The sequence below is a fragment of the Pelobates fuscus genome, chromosome 1, assembly GCF_036172605.1.
Source record: "Pelobates fuscus isolate aPelFus1 chromosome 1, aPelFus1.pri, whole genome shotgun sequence".
Taxonomy (NCBI): Eukaryota; Metazoa; Chordata; class Amphibia; order Anura; family Pelobatidae; genus Pelobates; species Pelobates fuscus.
In genome coordinates this window covers 173,204,905-173,220,747 of record NC_086317.1, presented here as the reverse complement: position 1 = coordinate 173,220,747, position 15,843 = coordinate 173,204,905, and the positions used below count along the sequence as shown (strand labels likewise).

Here is a 15,843-nt window from a genome sequence, read left to right as displayed (position 1 = left end):
CATAGTGGACTGGCCCTTAAAAAAGGGGGGGGGGGTGGAGTAGTAATAAATTAAATTAGATATATTAAAAGAATATTAAGTGAAGCTTTTCACATAATGTGACGAAATATTATGTCCATAAGGATGGTTAATATGACATATCTCCTTTATATGTTCACATAATAAGAAGGTTAGCTTCATTCAACGGCAAGTTTATAGAAGAGGGGTGGGGGGGGACGGGGGGGAAATGAGAGGGGAGGGGGTTTGGCTGAATTTTAGAATTGTCCGAGTTGTTTATTGGTGTATGAAGGGGGTGAAATTGAACTCTTCATTTAAACCATCTGGTGCTAGTGTTTTTAAAAAGTAAATCCGGAGGGGCGGAGCCTGGCACTGAACCGGACCGGACGCCATTTCTCCCAGCTACGTGAATTCTAAAATCAATCTAAGTCTAATCTTAGCGCCTATCTACCATCCGACCCTGCCAACAACAGATACTGCCGGGGGACACCCCACAGAATCCCCTGATGCCCTTTCAATACTCCCCGAAACACCTTAAGGCGAAACGCAAGACCGGGGCCTACTGCAGGCCCACAGACCGCGGCCTCAAGTACCTCTGGAGCGGGGATCTTGCGGGAGACGCAGCGGAGTGGTGGTCGCCGCATACAGCACCTGCCTATACATCCATGGGGCGCAGGAACCAGAAACCTACACCAGGTAAATGCTCCAGAACAGAGGGATATCGGAGCTATGCTCCAGCGGCACACTCCAGCCAAGATGGCGGCCGCCGAAAATCACACTCCAGCAGGGGCTCCCCACACAGCTGCACCTCTCACACCTCAGACTCAGAGCCCACCGGAGGATATGCAGCAACAGCCCAAAACCTCAGCAGGTACTACTGAGCCTGCAACCAAACAGGACCTCCAAATCCTATACACAATGCTGCAGGATATTCAAAGCCTCCTCACTACTGAACTGCCCATTCTAAAAACATCTATACAACAACTGACAGGCAGAATAGAGACAACTGAAGCAGGTATTAAAGAGCTACGCCAAGACACCTCTACCATGCAAGCATCTATACTCCACCTACAAGCAGCCCAACAGGCGCTCTCACTACAAGTAGCGGCGCAGGAAGACAGATACCGCCGCAACCACGTAAAGATAAGGGGCATACCGGCCACCGTCTCCCAGGAGGAACTACCACATTATGTGAGAAGGCTGCTGGCTTCGGTGCTGCCACCCGCTACCGCGAAAAAAATCACCATTGCTGGGCTATACCGCCTACCGACGCCCACCACAACCACTTCTACAACGCCCAGCGACGTCATACTCCGCTGCGCACTGCCACAAGATAAGGGGCAAATAATGATAGCGGTAAGGAATAAGACCCCACTTGCATTTGAGGACGCGCAATTGTCCTTCTACCAGGACTTATCCAAAGCCACACTTCAATGGCGAAAATCCATGAACCCGGTCACCACCCAACTGCGGGCAGCAGGAGTATCCTACAGGTGGGGAACGCCACGAACCCTCCTCGTCTCACACAAAGGGACCGTCCAAAAACTGAGCACTGGGACTGATATACCTGCATTCCTCGCAACACTGGACATACCGAATGCGACGACAGCCCCAGCGGGATTAAACCACGCCCACGGATGGGACCCATCCAGTGTGGTACCATTTGTGCCAAGGACTGCAGCCGACCATCCGCCTGACACCTGACTGGCAGGGAAGCCACCGGCTCCAACCCAAACCCATTGGGAGAGACTTACTGATCCAGCAGCCTTAGGCTGCAAAGTTGTTAAGCTGTAAAATTTAGATTTTGGTTCACAGTTACTGCTTTTTTTTTTTTCTTTTTCCGTTTATTAACTTAGACGCACTCATACGAGGACACAAACACCGACCTGGGTCCCCTAGGAATAGAGACCAGGCTCACTACATCATGACCAGGCACCCTCGAAACAGTACCACATAAGGCCCTAGTCCGGTTCCATAAAGCCACGTATAACTCACCACTGCACCGCAAACATCCCCCCTCCCCCCCCCCGCTACCCCCTTGGTAACACCTCCACCGCACGGCTAAGCCATGCACAAAGGTAGCCATAGGTAGTCACCCCCGCCACAACGGAGAGCAGCACACACAATATAGGCACCCAAGTGCAGGAAACCACACGATTTAACCCTAGACGACCTGTGCATGTTTCTAAACTTGCTCACACATAAGCAAACACGACCGACTTGTAAACCCCTACATTGCCTTAGGAACATGCACCTCATGAACCACCCTCCCGGGGCTTGAACAGACAACACCAATATACCATGTACCATACTCGCTAATAGCCCTCTAGGGATCCACCCATGATAAACAAACAAAAATGTGCATAATCACAATCACTATATATGTGTAACACGTACGATATCACACTGTTTAAATTGCTAAAAATGTCAACTATACATCTCTGTAATGCAATGCACAACAAAAATAAAGAATTATAAAAAGTAAATCCATCTAGACTCTTTCATGAGGAGAATTTTGTTAAAATTCCCTTTTCTGGTGTTTAGAGTTAGTTTCTCCAATGCCTGAAATGTAAGGTGTGTTGGATCAGCCTGATGGTAGTTACGAACATGGTTTGATACTGGGAGTAGAGACATTTAAATTGGTGATAGAGCAAATGTGCAGTAGTATCCTGCGTTTAAGCTGCTGGTAGGTTTTGCCTACATATTGGATGCCACAACTACATGTGATTAAATAAATCACCCGGGTTGAACTACAGTTGATAAACTCCTTGATTTTGTATTTTTTTTGGTTATGGAGCTTGTCACCGTTTTTGTGGGTTTAATAAATTGACATGCTTTGCAATGTCCACAGCGGTAAATTCCAGTAGTCTGAGTTAACCAGGTGGATTGTGATGGTTTAATGGGTTCAGTGTGGCTGTGAACCAAAATGTCTCTCAGATTTTTTGCCCTGCGTGCAGTAATTTGAGGAAAGTTGCCAATGCTGTCACCGAGGTCTGTATCATGTTGAAGTATTGGCCAATTGTGTACCATTATCTTTTGTACTTCATCCCAGTAAAGATCGTAGGTACCTATACAGCGAGTTATTTTTGTTTCACGCTTCGGTTTATTCATTCTTAAGCTTTCACTCCTGTCTGTTAGCAGTGCTCGTTGATAGGCTCGTTTCAGGATTCTATTAGGGTAGCCTTTCTGTTTCAACATAGTTCTTAGTTTCTTAGCTTCCAATTGGAAGGTTGTTCCAGTGGAACAATTACGCCTTGCGCGCAAATACTGGCCAAAAGGTATACCTGACTTCAGCTTCACAGGATGGTAACTAGTCCAGTTAAGCAAACTATTGGTTGCTGTGTCTTTTCTGAAGAGTTCAGTTTCCACCTTCCCATCCTCCAAAATTTTGATGTTAAGGTCTAAAAAGACCAGATGTTCCAAATCGATCACGTGTGTAAGTTGAAGGCCAATGGTGTTAATATTTAAATCTCTAACCAGATTTTGAAATTTTTCAACAGATCCTACTCAAAACACCAGTATGTCATCAATGTATCTATGCCAGCTATAGATACATGTGTCATACTGGTCCTTGGTGACGGCTGGCAATATAGTCTCTTCCCACCAACCCAAGTATAGGTTGGCGTAGCTTGGGGCACACGCCGTACCCATGGCTGTCCCCTTAAGCTGCAGGTAGTATTGTCCATTAAAGACAAAAGAAATTATGGGTCAGTACATATTCCAATAATTTGATGATGAAATCACTTTGTGCTGCTGTGAAGCCTGATGTTTTATTTAGGAAATAGGACGTAGGTTGTAGGCCTATGTTGTGTGGAATATTGTTGTAGAGAGCTACAATGTCCAAACTGCCCAATAGGCAGTAACGGGGGACTTCTAAATCTTCAAATAGTATCAATGTTTGTTTAGTATCTGTACACTTATTTGGGGTTTTAGTTGTAGCACCTATTTTAGGTTTGCACTTTTGTACACTAGCACGTTTGTTTTTTTTTTAGTACTACTTAGGTTTAATAACATTTATTTATTTTTTATTTTATCATCTATCAGTATAATGCTTTGTCTTACAGCAAAATTCTGTATAGATTGAAATACTTTTCTCTGAACCAATATTGTTTTGAGTAATTACTCATTACATGCAGGTACACTTCTTGTTCTCTTGTTATGATATACTGTAGTAGTTTAAAGCTAGATGCATGGTTGATGCAATTAAATAAATAAAACTTGTGCATGAAAAAATATTGCTAGCCTGGTTTCTGACCTTCAAAAGGATCATGAACAGAAAGATACCCGCCCCCTTCCTTTAAGATTAATTTCTATTGGAGACCCGTAAGCATATAAAGTACAATCATCACTGGCATCCCATTCACATTTTGGCCTCATCCTGTGTATTTTGCAGCTTTCCGCAGCATAACCCTGTAACTCTAACCATGATCTCATAGAGCAACTTATTACCTGTATTCTGAGCCAATGAGAGATCAGTGCGAGATGGGACTTTCATAATACGTATTTAGGAACAATACAACAACAGCACCCCTTACATAAGTGGAGTGAGCTCAATTTTTTAAACTTACCTGCTGAGCAGGAAATGACGGCATGAATGTGTGCTGTGTTACAGTTCCTCCTGAACTTTGGTTACTCCTCAATGATGACATTACAGGTGGACCAATATTAACAGCGGTAGCTGCAGAAGAAACTGGGGTTGCCATATGCAATGCATTCCCCTGGGCCGGCAAAGTCATTTGAAAGCCACTTAAAGTTGGTATGGGTGGCGAAGCAAATTGGCTTAGTACATCAGTGCTCCCAGGCATTCCACCTCTCTGGTCATGCAGTGCAATAAAACAATTAAAACAAGATTAATAGGAACATTCATGAATATTTTGTATATATTTACAGTGTGTAAATATAAAGTTACGAGCATCTCCTAGGCAATACAGTAAAGAAAGAAATTGTATATATATTTGAGTTTTAAAATTTAGATATATTATATAGACAGTCAGTCTCTGACTGTTCAGAGCAGTTACCCGAGCAAACGACTGCATTTGGGATCTCTCTGATAACTAGAGAATTGTCATACACACACAATTTGGATGGGTTTGGATGCTAAACTGCAGTAGTTATTAGCCATCATGTGCAGGCATACAGTAAAAGAGGACCTTTCCGGGGTATAGTCTATGCAATGAGCACAAGTTGATATGGTGCTTACAGTGATCTTTCTTTTTAAAGGACCATTAAAAGGCACCCAGACCACAATGTCTCAATGAAGTTGTCTGGAAGCAGTGGCGCTTCCACTGTTATAAAGTCAGACTGCTCCAATGACATGCTGTTCATAGAGAGCATTTGAGTGGTGCAGCACAGCGATTTGCCATGTATGAGCAGTATCCTCCCAATGCTGCATTAAAGGAGCACTATTGTGCCAGAAAAACAAACTAGTTTTCCTGGCACTATAGGGTTATTAGGTCCTCCCCTCCCTCAAGGCCCCCCCTCCCGCTGGGCTGAAGGGGTTAAAACCCCTTCAGCCACTTACCCATATCCAGCTCCCCATGCCGACGTCAGCTCCTGAGTGGAGCCAAATGCGCATGCACGGCCAGAGCCACTCACGCATTCAAACAGTCCATAGGAAAGCATTACTCAGTGCTTTCCTATGGGGATCTGAACGCACGCTGCGCGATTTCAATGCGATTTTCTCACTGAGAATCGCGGAAGTGCCTCTAGTGGCTGTCAGGGAGACAGCCCCTAGAGCAGTGATGGCGAACCTTTTTGAGCCAGAGTGCCCAAACCGCAAAACATGCCAACTTTTTTTCCTCTCAAAACACGGCAATTAAACCTGAATACTGAGGTTTAAGTTTAGAACAAACAACTCGTACAGTTGTCCAAACTAATTAACATATTTTGTTTTAAAAGAAGAACACAACAACAGAGAGTTCAATTATACAAATTTTAAATAATGACATCAATAGATAAAATTATCTCCAACAAATGCAATACAAACAGACAGACGGCTAAATACGCACACAGTCTCCTCTGAATACATACGCACACGGTCCACTTACACACACACAAACACACACACACACACAAACACAAACACACACACACACAAACACACACAAACACACACAAACACACACAAACACACACAAACACACACAAACACACACACAAACACACACAAACACACACACACACACACACACACACACACACACAAACACACACACACACACACAAACACACACAAACACACACACACACACACACACACACACACACACACACACACACACACACACACAAACACACACACACACACACACACACACACACACACACACAAACACACACACACACACACACACACACAAACACTGCTGAATACAGACAGACTGCTGAATATGCACACACATACTGCATTGAGGGGTGCAGTGTATGTGTTTGTGTGTAAGAGTTATGTGTGGGGGGAGAAGTGCTGTGTGTGTGTGTGTGGGGAGAAGTGCCGTGTGTGTGTGGGGGGGGGAGAAGTGCCGTGTGTGTGTGTGGGGGGGGGAGAGAAGTGCCCTGTGTGTGTGTGGGAGGGGGAGAGAAGTGCCCTGTGTGTGGGGGGGGGGAGAGAAGTGCCCTGTGTGTGCGTGGGGGGGAGAGAAGTGCCCTGTGTGTGCGTGGGGGGGAGAAGTGCCGTGTGTGTGCGTGGGGGGGAGAAGTGCCGTGTGTGTGCGTGGGGGGGAGAAGTGCCGTGTGTGTGCGTGGGGGGAGAAGTGCTGTGTGTGGGGGGGTGGGATTCTTTGTGTGTGTGGGGGGGTGGGATTCTTTGTGTGTGTGGGGGGGTGGGATTCTTTGTGTGTGTGGGGGGGGGATTCTGTGTGTGGGGGGGGGATTCTGTGTGTGTGGGGGGGGGATTCTGTGTGTGTGGGGGAGGGGTTCTGTGTGTGTGGGGGAGGGGTTCTGTGTGTGTGGGGGAGGGGTTCTGTGTGTGTGTGGGGGGAGGGGTTCTGTGTGTGTGTGGGAGGAGGGGTTCTGTGTGTGTGTGGGGGGGTTCTGTGTGTGTGGGGGGGTTCTGTGTGTGTGGGGGGGTTCTGTGTGTGTGGGGGGGTTCTGTGTGTGTGTGTGTGGGGGGAGGGGTTCTGTGTGTGTGTGGGGGGAGGGGTTCTGTGTGTGTGTGTGGGGGGGGGGGGTTGTGTGTGTGTGGGGGGTTCTGTGTGTGGGGGGTTCTGTGTGTGTGGGGGGTTCTGTGTGTGTGGGGGGTTCTGTGTGTGTGGGGGGTTCTGTGTGTGTGTGGGGGTTCTGTGTGTGGAGGGGAGGGGTTCTGTGTGTGTGTGGGGGAGGGGTTCTGTGTGTGGGGGGAGGGGTTCTGTGTGTGTGTGTGTGTGTGTGGGGGGAGGGGTTCTGTGTGTGTGTGTGTGTGTGTGGGGGGGGAGGGGTTCTGTGTGTGGGGGGAGGGGTTCTGTGTGTGTGGGGGGAGGGGTTCTGCTGAATATGCACACACATACTGCATTGAGGGGTGCAGTGTATGTGTTTGTGTGTAAGAGTTATGTGTGGGGGGAGAAGTGCTGTGTGTGTGTGGGAGAGAAGTGCCGTGTGTGTGTGGGGGGAGAAGTGCCGTGTGTGTGTGGGGGGGGGGGAGAAGTGCCGTGTGTGTGTGGGGGGGGGAGAAGTGCCGTGTGTGTGTGTGTGTGGGGGGGGGGAGAAGTGCCGTGTGTGTGTGGGGGGGGGGGGGGGAGAAGTGCCCTGTGTGTGTGTGGGGGGGGGGGAGAGAAGTGCCCTCTGTGTGTGTGTGGGGGGGGGGAGAGAAGTGCCCTGTGTGTGGGGGGGGGGGAGAGAAGTGCCCTGTGTGTGGGGGGGAGGGGAGAGAAGTGCCCTGTGTGGGGGGGAGAAGTGCCGTGTGTGTGCGTGGGGGGGAGAAGTGCCGTGTGTGTGCGTGGGGGGGAGAAGTGCCGTGTGTGTGCGTGGGGGGGAGAAGTGCCGTGTGTGTGCGTGGGGGGGAGAAGTGCTGTGTGTGGGGGGGGTGGGATTCTGTGTGTGTGTGGGGGGGGGTGGGATTCTGTGTGTGTGTGGGGGGGTGGGATTCGGTGTGTGTGTGGGGGGAGGGGTTCTGTGTGTGTGGGGGGGGGAGGGGTTATGTGTGTGTGTGTGGGGGGGAGGGGTTCTGTGTGTGTGTGTGGGGGGGGGGTTTCTGTGTGTGTGTGTGGGGGGAGGGGTTCTGTGCGTGTGTGTGGGGGGAGGGGTTCTGTGCGTGTGTGTGGGGGGAGGGGTTCTGTGCGTGTGTGTGGGGGGAGGGGTTCTGTGCGTGTGTGTGGGGGGAGGGGTTCTGTGTGTGTGGGGGGAGGGGTTCTGTGTGTGTGTGGGGGGAGGGGTTCTGTGTGTGTGTGGGGGGAGGGGTTCTGTGTGTGTGTGGGGGAGGGGTTCTGTGTGTGTGTGGGGGGGAGGGGTTCTGTGTGTGTGTGGGGGGGAGGGGTTCTGTGTGTGTGGGGGGGGAGGGGTTCTGTGTGTGTGTGGGGGGGGAGGGGTTCTGTGTGTGTGTGTGTGTGTGGGGGAGGGGTTCTGTGTGTGTGGGGGGGTTGTGTGTGGGGGGGGTTGTGTGTGTGGGGGGGGTTCTGTGTGTGTGGGGGGATCTGTGTGTGGGGGGGGGTTCTGTGTGTGTGTGGGGGTTCTGTGTGTGTGGGGGTTCTGTGTGTGTGTGGGGGTTCTGTGTGTGTGGGGGGGTTCTGTGTGTGGGGGGGGGGTTCTGTGTGTGGGGGGGGAGGGGTTCTGTGTGTGTGGGGGGAGGGGTTCTGTGTGTGTGGGGGGGAGGGGTTCTGTGTGTGGGTTCTGTGTGTGTGGGGGGGAGGGGTTCTGTGTGTGGGTTCTGTGTGTGTGGGGAGGGGTTCTGTGTGTGTGTGGGGGGGAGGGGTTCTGTGTGTGTGTGGGGGGGAGGGGTTCTGTGTGTGTGTGTGTGGGGGGGAGGGGTTCTGTGTGTGTGTGTGTGGGGGGGAGGGGTTCTGTGTGTGTGTGTGTGGGGGGAGGGGTTCTGTGTGTGTGTGGGGGGGAGGGGTTCTGTGTGTGTGTGTGGGGGGGAGGGGTTCTGTGTGTGTGTGTGGGGGGGAGGGGTTCTGTGTGTGTGTGGGGGGGAGGGGTTCTGTGTGTGTGTGGGGGGAGGGGTTCTGTGTGTGTGGGGGAGGGGTTCTGTGTGTGAAGGGGAAGGGGTTCTGTGTGTGTGTGGGGGGGAGGGGTTGTGTGTGTGGGAGGGGTTCTGTGTGTGTGGGAGGGGTTCTGTGTGTGTGGGAGGGGTTCTGTGTGTGTGGGAGGGGTTCTGTGTGTGTGGGAGGGGTTCTGTGTGTGTGGGAGGGGTTCTGTGTGTGTGGGAGGGGTTCTGTGTGTGTGGGAGGGGTTCTGTGTGTGTGGGAGGGGTTCTGTGTGTGAGGGAGGGGTTCTGTGTGTGAGGGAGGGGTTCTGTGTGTGTGGGAGGGGTTCTGTGTGTGTGGGAGGGGTTCTGTGTGTGTGGGGGAGGGGTTCTGTGTGTGTGGGGGAGGGGTTCTGTGTGTGTGGGGGAGGGGTTCTGTGTGTGTGGGGGAGGGGTTCTGTGTGTGTGTGTGTGTGTGGGGGGGGGGGAGGGGTTCTGTGTGTGTGTGTGAGGGGTTCTGTGTGTGTGTGTGTGGGGGGAGGGGTTCTGTGTGTGTGTGGGAGGGGTTCTGTGTGTGTGTGTGTGGGGGGGAGGGGTTCTGTGTGTGTGTGTGTGTGGGGGGGAGGGGATAAAGATACATTAAAAAGGTTTGAAGACTCTTTATCTCAGTTTTGGGCAGGCAGGTGCCTACTCTGCATTGCTGCCCCCTCTCTTGGCGACCCACAGAAAGGGCTTGGCGTGCCACCAGTGGCACGCGTGCCACATGTTCACCATCACTGCACAAGAGGCTGGATTAACCCTGCAGTGTAAACATACGGTAGCAGTTTCTGGGGGGGAGAAGTGCTGTGTGCGTGGGGGGGGGGGGAGAAGTGCTGTGTGCGTGGGGGGAGGGGGGGAGAAGTGCTGTGTGCGTGGGGGGGGGGAGAAGTGCTGTGTGCGTGGGGGGTGGGATTCTGTGTGTGTGTGTGTGTGGGGGGGTGGGATTCTGTGTGTGTGTGTGTGTGTGGGGGGGGGAGGGGTTCTGTGTGTGTGTGTGGGGGGGAGGGGTTCTGTGTGTGTGTGTGGGCGGGAGGGGTTCTGTGTGTGTGTGTGGGCGGGAGGGGTTCTGTGTGTGTGTGGGCGGGAGGGGTTCTGTGTGTGTGTGTGTGGGCGGGAGGGGTTCTGTGTGTGTGGTGGGCGGGGTTCTGTGTGTGTGGGGGGAGGGGTTCTGTGTGTGGGGGGGAGGGGTTCTGTGTGTGTGTGGGGGGGAGGGGTTCTGTGTGTGTGTGGGGGGGAGGGGTTCTGTGTGTGTGTGGGGGGGGAGGGGTTCTGTGTGTGTGTGGGGGGTTCTGTGTGTGGGGGAGGGGTTCTGTGTGTGGGGGGAGGGGTTCTGTGTGTGGGGGGGAGGGGTTCTGTGTGTGTGGGGGAGGGGTTCTGTGTGTGTGGGGAGGGGTTGTGTGTGTGTGGGGGAGGGGTTCTGTGTGTGTGTGGGGGAGGGGTTCTGTGTGTGTGTGGGGGAGGGGTTCTGTGTGTGTGTGGGGGAAGGGGTTCTGTGTGTGTGTGGGGGAGGGGTTCTGTGTGTGTGTGGGGAGGGGTTCTGTGTGTGTGTGGGGAGGGGGTTCTGTGTGTGTGTGGGGAGGGGGTTCTGTGTGTGTGTGTGGGGAGGGGGTTCTGTGTGTGTGTGTGGGGGAGGGGTTCTGTGTGTGTGTGTGGGGGAGGGGTTCTGTGTGTGTGTGTGGGGGAGGGGTTCTGTGTGTGTGTGTGGGGGAGGGGTTCTGTGTGTGTGTGTGGGGGAGGGGTTCTGTGTGTGTGTGGGGGAGGGGTTCTGTGTGTGTGTGGGGGAGGGGTTGTGTGTGTGGGGGGAGGGGTTCTGTGTGTGTGTGGGGGAAGGGGTTCTGTGTGTGTGGGGGGGAGGGGTTCTGTGTGTGTGTGGGGGGAGGGGTTCTGTGTGTGTGGGGGGAGGGGTTCTGTGTGTGTGGGGGGAGGGGTTCTGTGTGTGTGGGGGGAGGGGTTCTGTGTGTGTGGGGGGAGGGGTTCTGTGTGTGTGGGGGGAGGGGTTCTGTGTGTGGGGGGAGGGGTTCTGTGTGTGTGGGGGGAGGGGTTCTGTATGTGTGGGGGGAGGGGTTCTGTGTGTGTGTGTGTGTGTGGGGGGGGGGAGGGGTTCTGTGTGTGTGTGTGGGGGGGGGAGGGGATAAAGATACATTAAAAAGGTTTGAAGACTCTTTATCTCCGTTTTGGGCAGGCAGGTGCCTACTCTGCATTGCTGCCCCCTCTCTTGGCGACCCACAGAAAGGGCTTGGCGTGCCACCAGTGGCACGCGTGCCCCATGTTCACCATCACTGCACAAGAGGCTGGATTAACCCTGCAGTGTAAACATAGCAGTTTCTTTGAAACTGCTATGTTTACAGCTGTATGGTTAAAACTAGGGGGATATGGCACCCATACCATTTCATTGAGATGAAGTGGTCTGGGTGCCTACAGTGGTCCTTTAAGGCAAAGCATTGGGTTGACTAAGATCATCAATCTTGATGATTTCATCCAAGTATTAAAAGTAAGAAAATCTCAACTTTTAAATCTCAACAGTGTGGGCAATTAGATAGGTAGGATAAAACTATAACTTTAGGAATACATTTTTGTAAGGCTTATTCTGCACATTAAAATAAAGCTATGCTGTATTTACAATAGAAGTTATAAAGTAACAATATTACAAACGATAATAATTGCTTTTTCATGAAAAAGTTCAATAAAATGTAAAATTACAAAATATATAAAACTTATGTAACTTAATTCTCAGTTCCCTCAATTTAAACATTATGACAAACCTATGCAATAGATTATGAATGCATACAGTAATGAAGGTCCAACCATCTATAATTAACAAAATAAGAAAAAGAAAGTCAAAGCATTGACTATACAATTACTTACTAACTATTGATGATGGAATGAACTATTAAAGCAACATCTACCCACATTTTCATTTTAAAAGAATGCCATGCAGACAATAGCTCTTAAAATAGATATGATGGGATAAAAAAAAAATTGAAGAAAAAAAAAACGTAACCATTTTGCAATAGTAAATTTGCCCATTTCAGAAATTGTGTGTTGACAAATAATAGGCACAATCAAGGAGACAAAAAAAATAAAAAAATAAATTGCATACATAAAAGTCAAATAGTAATCAAATGTATCAAATAAAGTAACACTCTTGCCAGAGCTAGTTACTTACCTGAGGCATAATATGAGCCACTGTATATTTTAATAAAATGTATACTTTATTAACTCATCTTGTATTCTTTATTAACGCATCCTTTAAAATGTCTGCCAGACTAAAACTGTACAAACTTCCCAACCTCGACACTCTGAAGTTTATGGTCAAAGATCACCCAAAGGCATTTCCTGCGTTTATGGACCACTATTTGCTAAAGTGGCCATAACCGCTGTTCGCAAGTAGCAGTTTGAGAGTTACAAAATGTTACCAAAACTGGCAATGAGTTACTGACTGTCACTACATAAAGCTATTCACTATGTAGCAACTTCGCTTACTCTATTTGGGAGCTGTAAACCTCTACTTAGTAACTGGTTTTAAACCCCGTCTAATATTTTTAGGAACACTCCAAGTAATTACTATAAATTACTATAGATTGCACCCTGGCCCCCTCTTTAACAAGAATGTATTAACACTTTGTAAACTTACCTGGGGTCTGCATGCTTAAGGCTACCATGTTGTCCAGCTATTGGCATTTGTTGGATTAAATAAAAGTGCCAGTTATCCAGTTTTCAGATGCAGAGCTGAGCCCTGCATTGCTAGCTTAGAGCAGAGAGCTATGAGCTCTACAAGAGGTGGTGACATGTGACTGGTGGACCCCAGGTCTACTGCACCAAGTTCTGCAGTGCAGTACTTACAATGGTAAGGCACCAGTGCAATCTTGGCACCATAAACGCTGTAGCAAGCTTTAATTGTTCTAGTGCTTGACATGTTCCTTTCATTATGTCTAGGCTGTTTAATGCTAAATGTTGCATACAACGCGTTGATTTCACAAAAATGAGAAATAAATTAATAAAAATATACCTGAGTAATCGCTATCATAGCAAGGACAGAGTATAGTTCTTCTTTTGTAAGTTTCCCTGGCATTGTTCGGTTTGCTAATGCCCAGATTTGCCCCAATGTCTCTCTTGGTAGGCCAGATGAAATCAAAATAGGATACAGTTTGCCTGTATCTATTCCAGTAGGTGCCATAGTGATTTCTAAGATAGTTTTGTAAAGGTCTGCAGGAAAAAAATTAAAAAAGCAAAACTTTAAAATGATAAATATATGCATTTTGTTTAAAAATATGAAACTGTATGTATGAGCCAAGACATCAGCCTCCATCATGAAAACTTCTGGACACAAAAATCTGAATGAATCAAGGCAAGGTTCAAAATTTCCACTAGCCATTGGTTAGCAAAATTTCACCACTGGTGGGTATGCCATAGATAGCAGTGGTGAGTAACTTTTAAAGGGTACCTGTCATGACAAATACAACTTTATAGTAAATGATAAATAATCAAATTCCATATATCCATTGTGTTAGTCGAGTTGCTAGCACATTTCTTGATTTCTCTAAAATTCTGTCAGTTCAGCATCTGTGGAACCTGTGCCAATCAGCACAGAAATAAAAAGGCTGTGCTCCGCATATTTGTTATCACGAAAAACCTCCACTGGGTGTCTATCCAGCTTGAATTTAGCCTAAATGAAAGCAATGCCTGCAAGGGGAAGTAGGGAGGAGGGGCAGGCTCTGTGTGAGAGCAGCAGCTTTGGACAGGCAATCGGAGAAGGGAGAGAAAAGATAAGTTTTATTTACACAAACAGGGTTATGCAAGAGAGCTAGCATCATAAAAGAGGTGTAATACCAATTGAAAACCCTAAACCCTAAGCAGAAGTCGGGGAAAATGGAAATAAATTAATATATGAACTTTTAAGGATATTCAGAAAAGAAACACTTAATTGCATGACAAGAGTCAAGACAGATGGATAGAAAGCTGCAAACCTATATCTGTCATGACAGGTACTCTTTAAGGCTTGTCTAGAAGCACAGTACCTGCTTAAATATAAATTGCATAGTTAACTCTGGAATATGTGTTTAACACTTGAATTATGAAGTGTTTGATATAAAGCTCTTGCAAACTTTTATACGGAAATGAAAGAGGAAAAGCACCAAGTATGTTTGCATGATATCCCACATATAGTGTATGGTCTTAAGGGTGGTTTGTAGACAGTTGTGTGTTTCGCACTTTAATTTAAGTGATTTACTATGAATTTAAAGCCTCAGCCTACCCTGGCTGCCCACTGGTTTGCTCTCACTGGCACCCAGAATTTGGGGAATCAGCAAAGTTCCTTCATATTCCGCTCTACAACTACAGGTTGTAGGTGGTGGGGCATGACATCACAACCAGTCACCTGTTTTCCCCCAACATGTCACCCTAGGGCAGGGGTAGGCAACCTTTTAGCAGCACTGTGCCGATATAGGATTGGGATGTCCCGTAGCGGGCCGGTCCTATTTTTTTAAATTGAGGTGTGTATGCTGCCGTATTCTGCTTGTGTTATTTATACGGTAATTGCTTTGTATCGCTGAATATTTGTGCGTATATGAGCCATTATAATGTGTATGTTCACAGGAGTAGTTTGTGGTATCGTGTATGATACATATGAATGTGGACTGTGTATGGGGGCTGCATGTGGAATTGTGTGTGTGTGGATGTATATGTCAAGTTGTGTCTTTGGTTGTGTGTGTGTATGTTTGGGGTATTGCATGTGAGAGACTGCATGTGGGGTTGTGTGCATGTATGTGGATTGTTAGCAGGCTACGTTTCTGCGGATTGTGAGTATGTTTGTGGGCTGTTCGTATTATTTGTATGAGGGGAGGGTTATTGTGCATTTCTGTGTATATTTAGCAGTGTGTGTGGCTTCCCTTGGTTCCAGTGGGGACCAGGCTGGCCAGGTACAGGTCGAGGACAGGAGCTGCAACAGCAGCTGCAGGCTGCTAGTGTGGATTACCATTCACAAGTGCTGGGAGGAAGTGATCTGAGATCTTGATAGGACAGAGCCTGTTTGGCTCTAGCAGCCTTGAGTGCCGTGCAAAGACACCTCGAGTGCCGTGCATGGCACTAGTGCCGTAGGTTGCCTACCCCTGCCCTAGGGGATCTATAGGTGTGAGAGCAGGGAATAGTGTGGCTCAAACACCAGCATCCTGAATGAGCTGCCTGGAAACCAGGATGTCTTTATCAGAGCAGCACATTTGCAACTTTCACACTTACAGGCCCTGCCTAAAATGAAGTCCTCGTATGGAGAAATGCTTCATTTAACACTGTGACTTGTGCTTCAGACTGGAACAATGCAGTCTAGCGCCCTGACTTGTTAAAGAGATGCGAGAAAATGGAATGGAGAGAAATGGATTGAACATAACATTATGAAACCATGTTACACTGATAGTCACAAGAGAGCTGCGTTATTTATAAGGACTGCTTCCCGCTGTCAAACACAAAAACATGGTAAATTTAAAGTAGGATGTAGACTGCTTTTCCCAATCAAATAGCCACATGTAGTATGCAGCCACTGGTAAAATAAACAGCCATTTTGTGACTAAGCAGCCCCTGCTCCCGACTTCCCTGGCTCACCAGGGCTGACTTTTCACTAACTGATGAAAAAAGATAGATTGTCAATTTTAAGACACACTGTAGAACAAATTGTTTAAACTTCATAAATGGCTGATTAACAATGATGAATGAATGCTGAATCC

The 15,843-nt window shown here is 48.6% G+C and overlaps 1 protein-coding gene across 6 annotated transcripts in view; it reads right to left on the bottom strand.

Moving 5' to 3' along the window:
* Window positions 1–15,843, bottom strand: part of SYNRG (synergin gamma) — a 159,248-nt gene that overhangs the window by 90,789 nt on the left and 52,616 nt on the right. For all 6 annotated transcript variants that reach the window (XM_063452757.1, XM_063452768.1, XM_063452779.1 and 3 more), the window contains 2 exons: window positions 13,137–13,333; window positions 4,566–4,811 (listed from right to left, as the gene is read on the bottom strand). In XM_063452757.1, coding sequence (XP_063308827.1) covers window positions 4,566–4,811; window positions 13,137–13,333 — 443 coding nt within the window. The remainder of the gene's footprint in view (window positions 1–4,565; window positions 4,812–13,136; window positions 13,334–15,843) is intronic.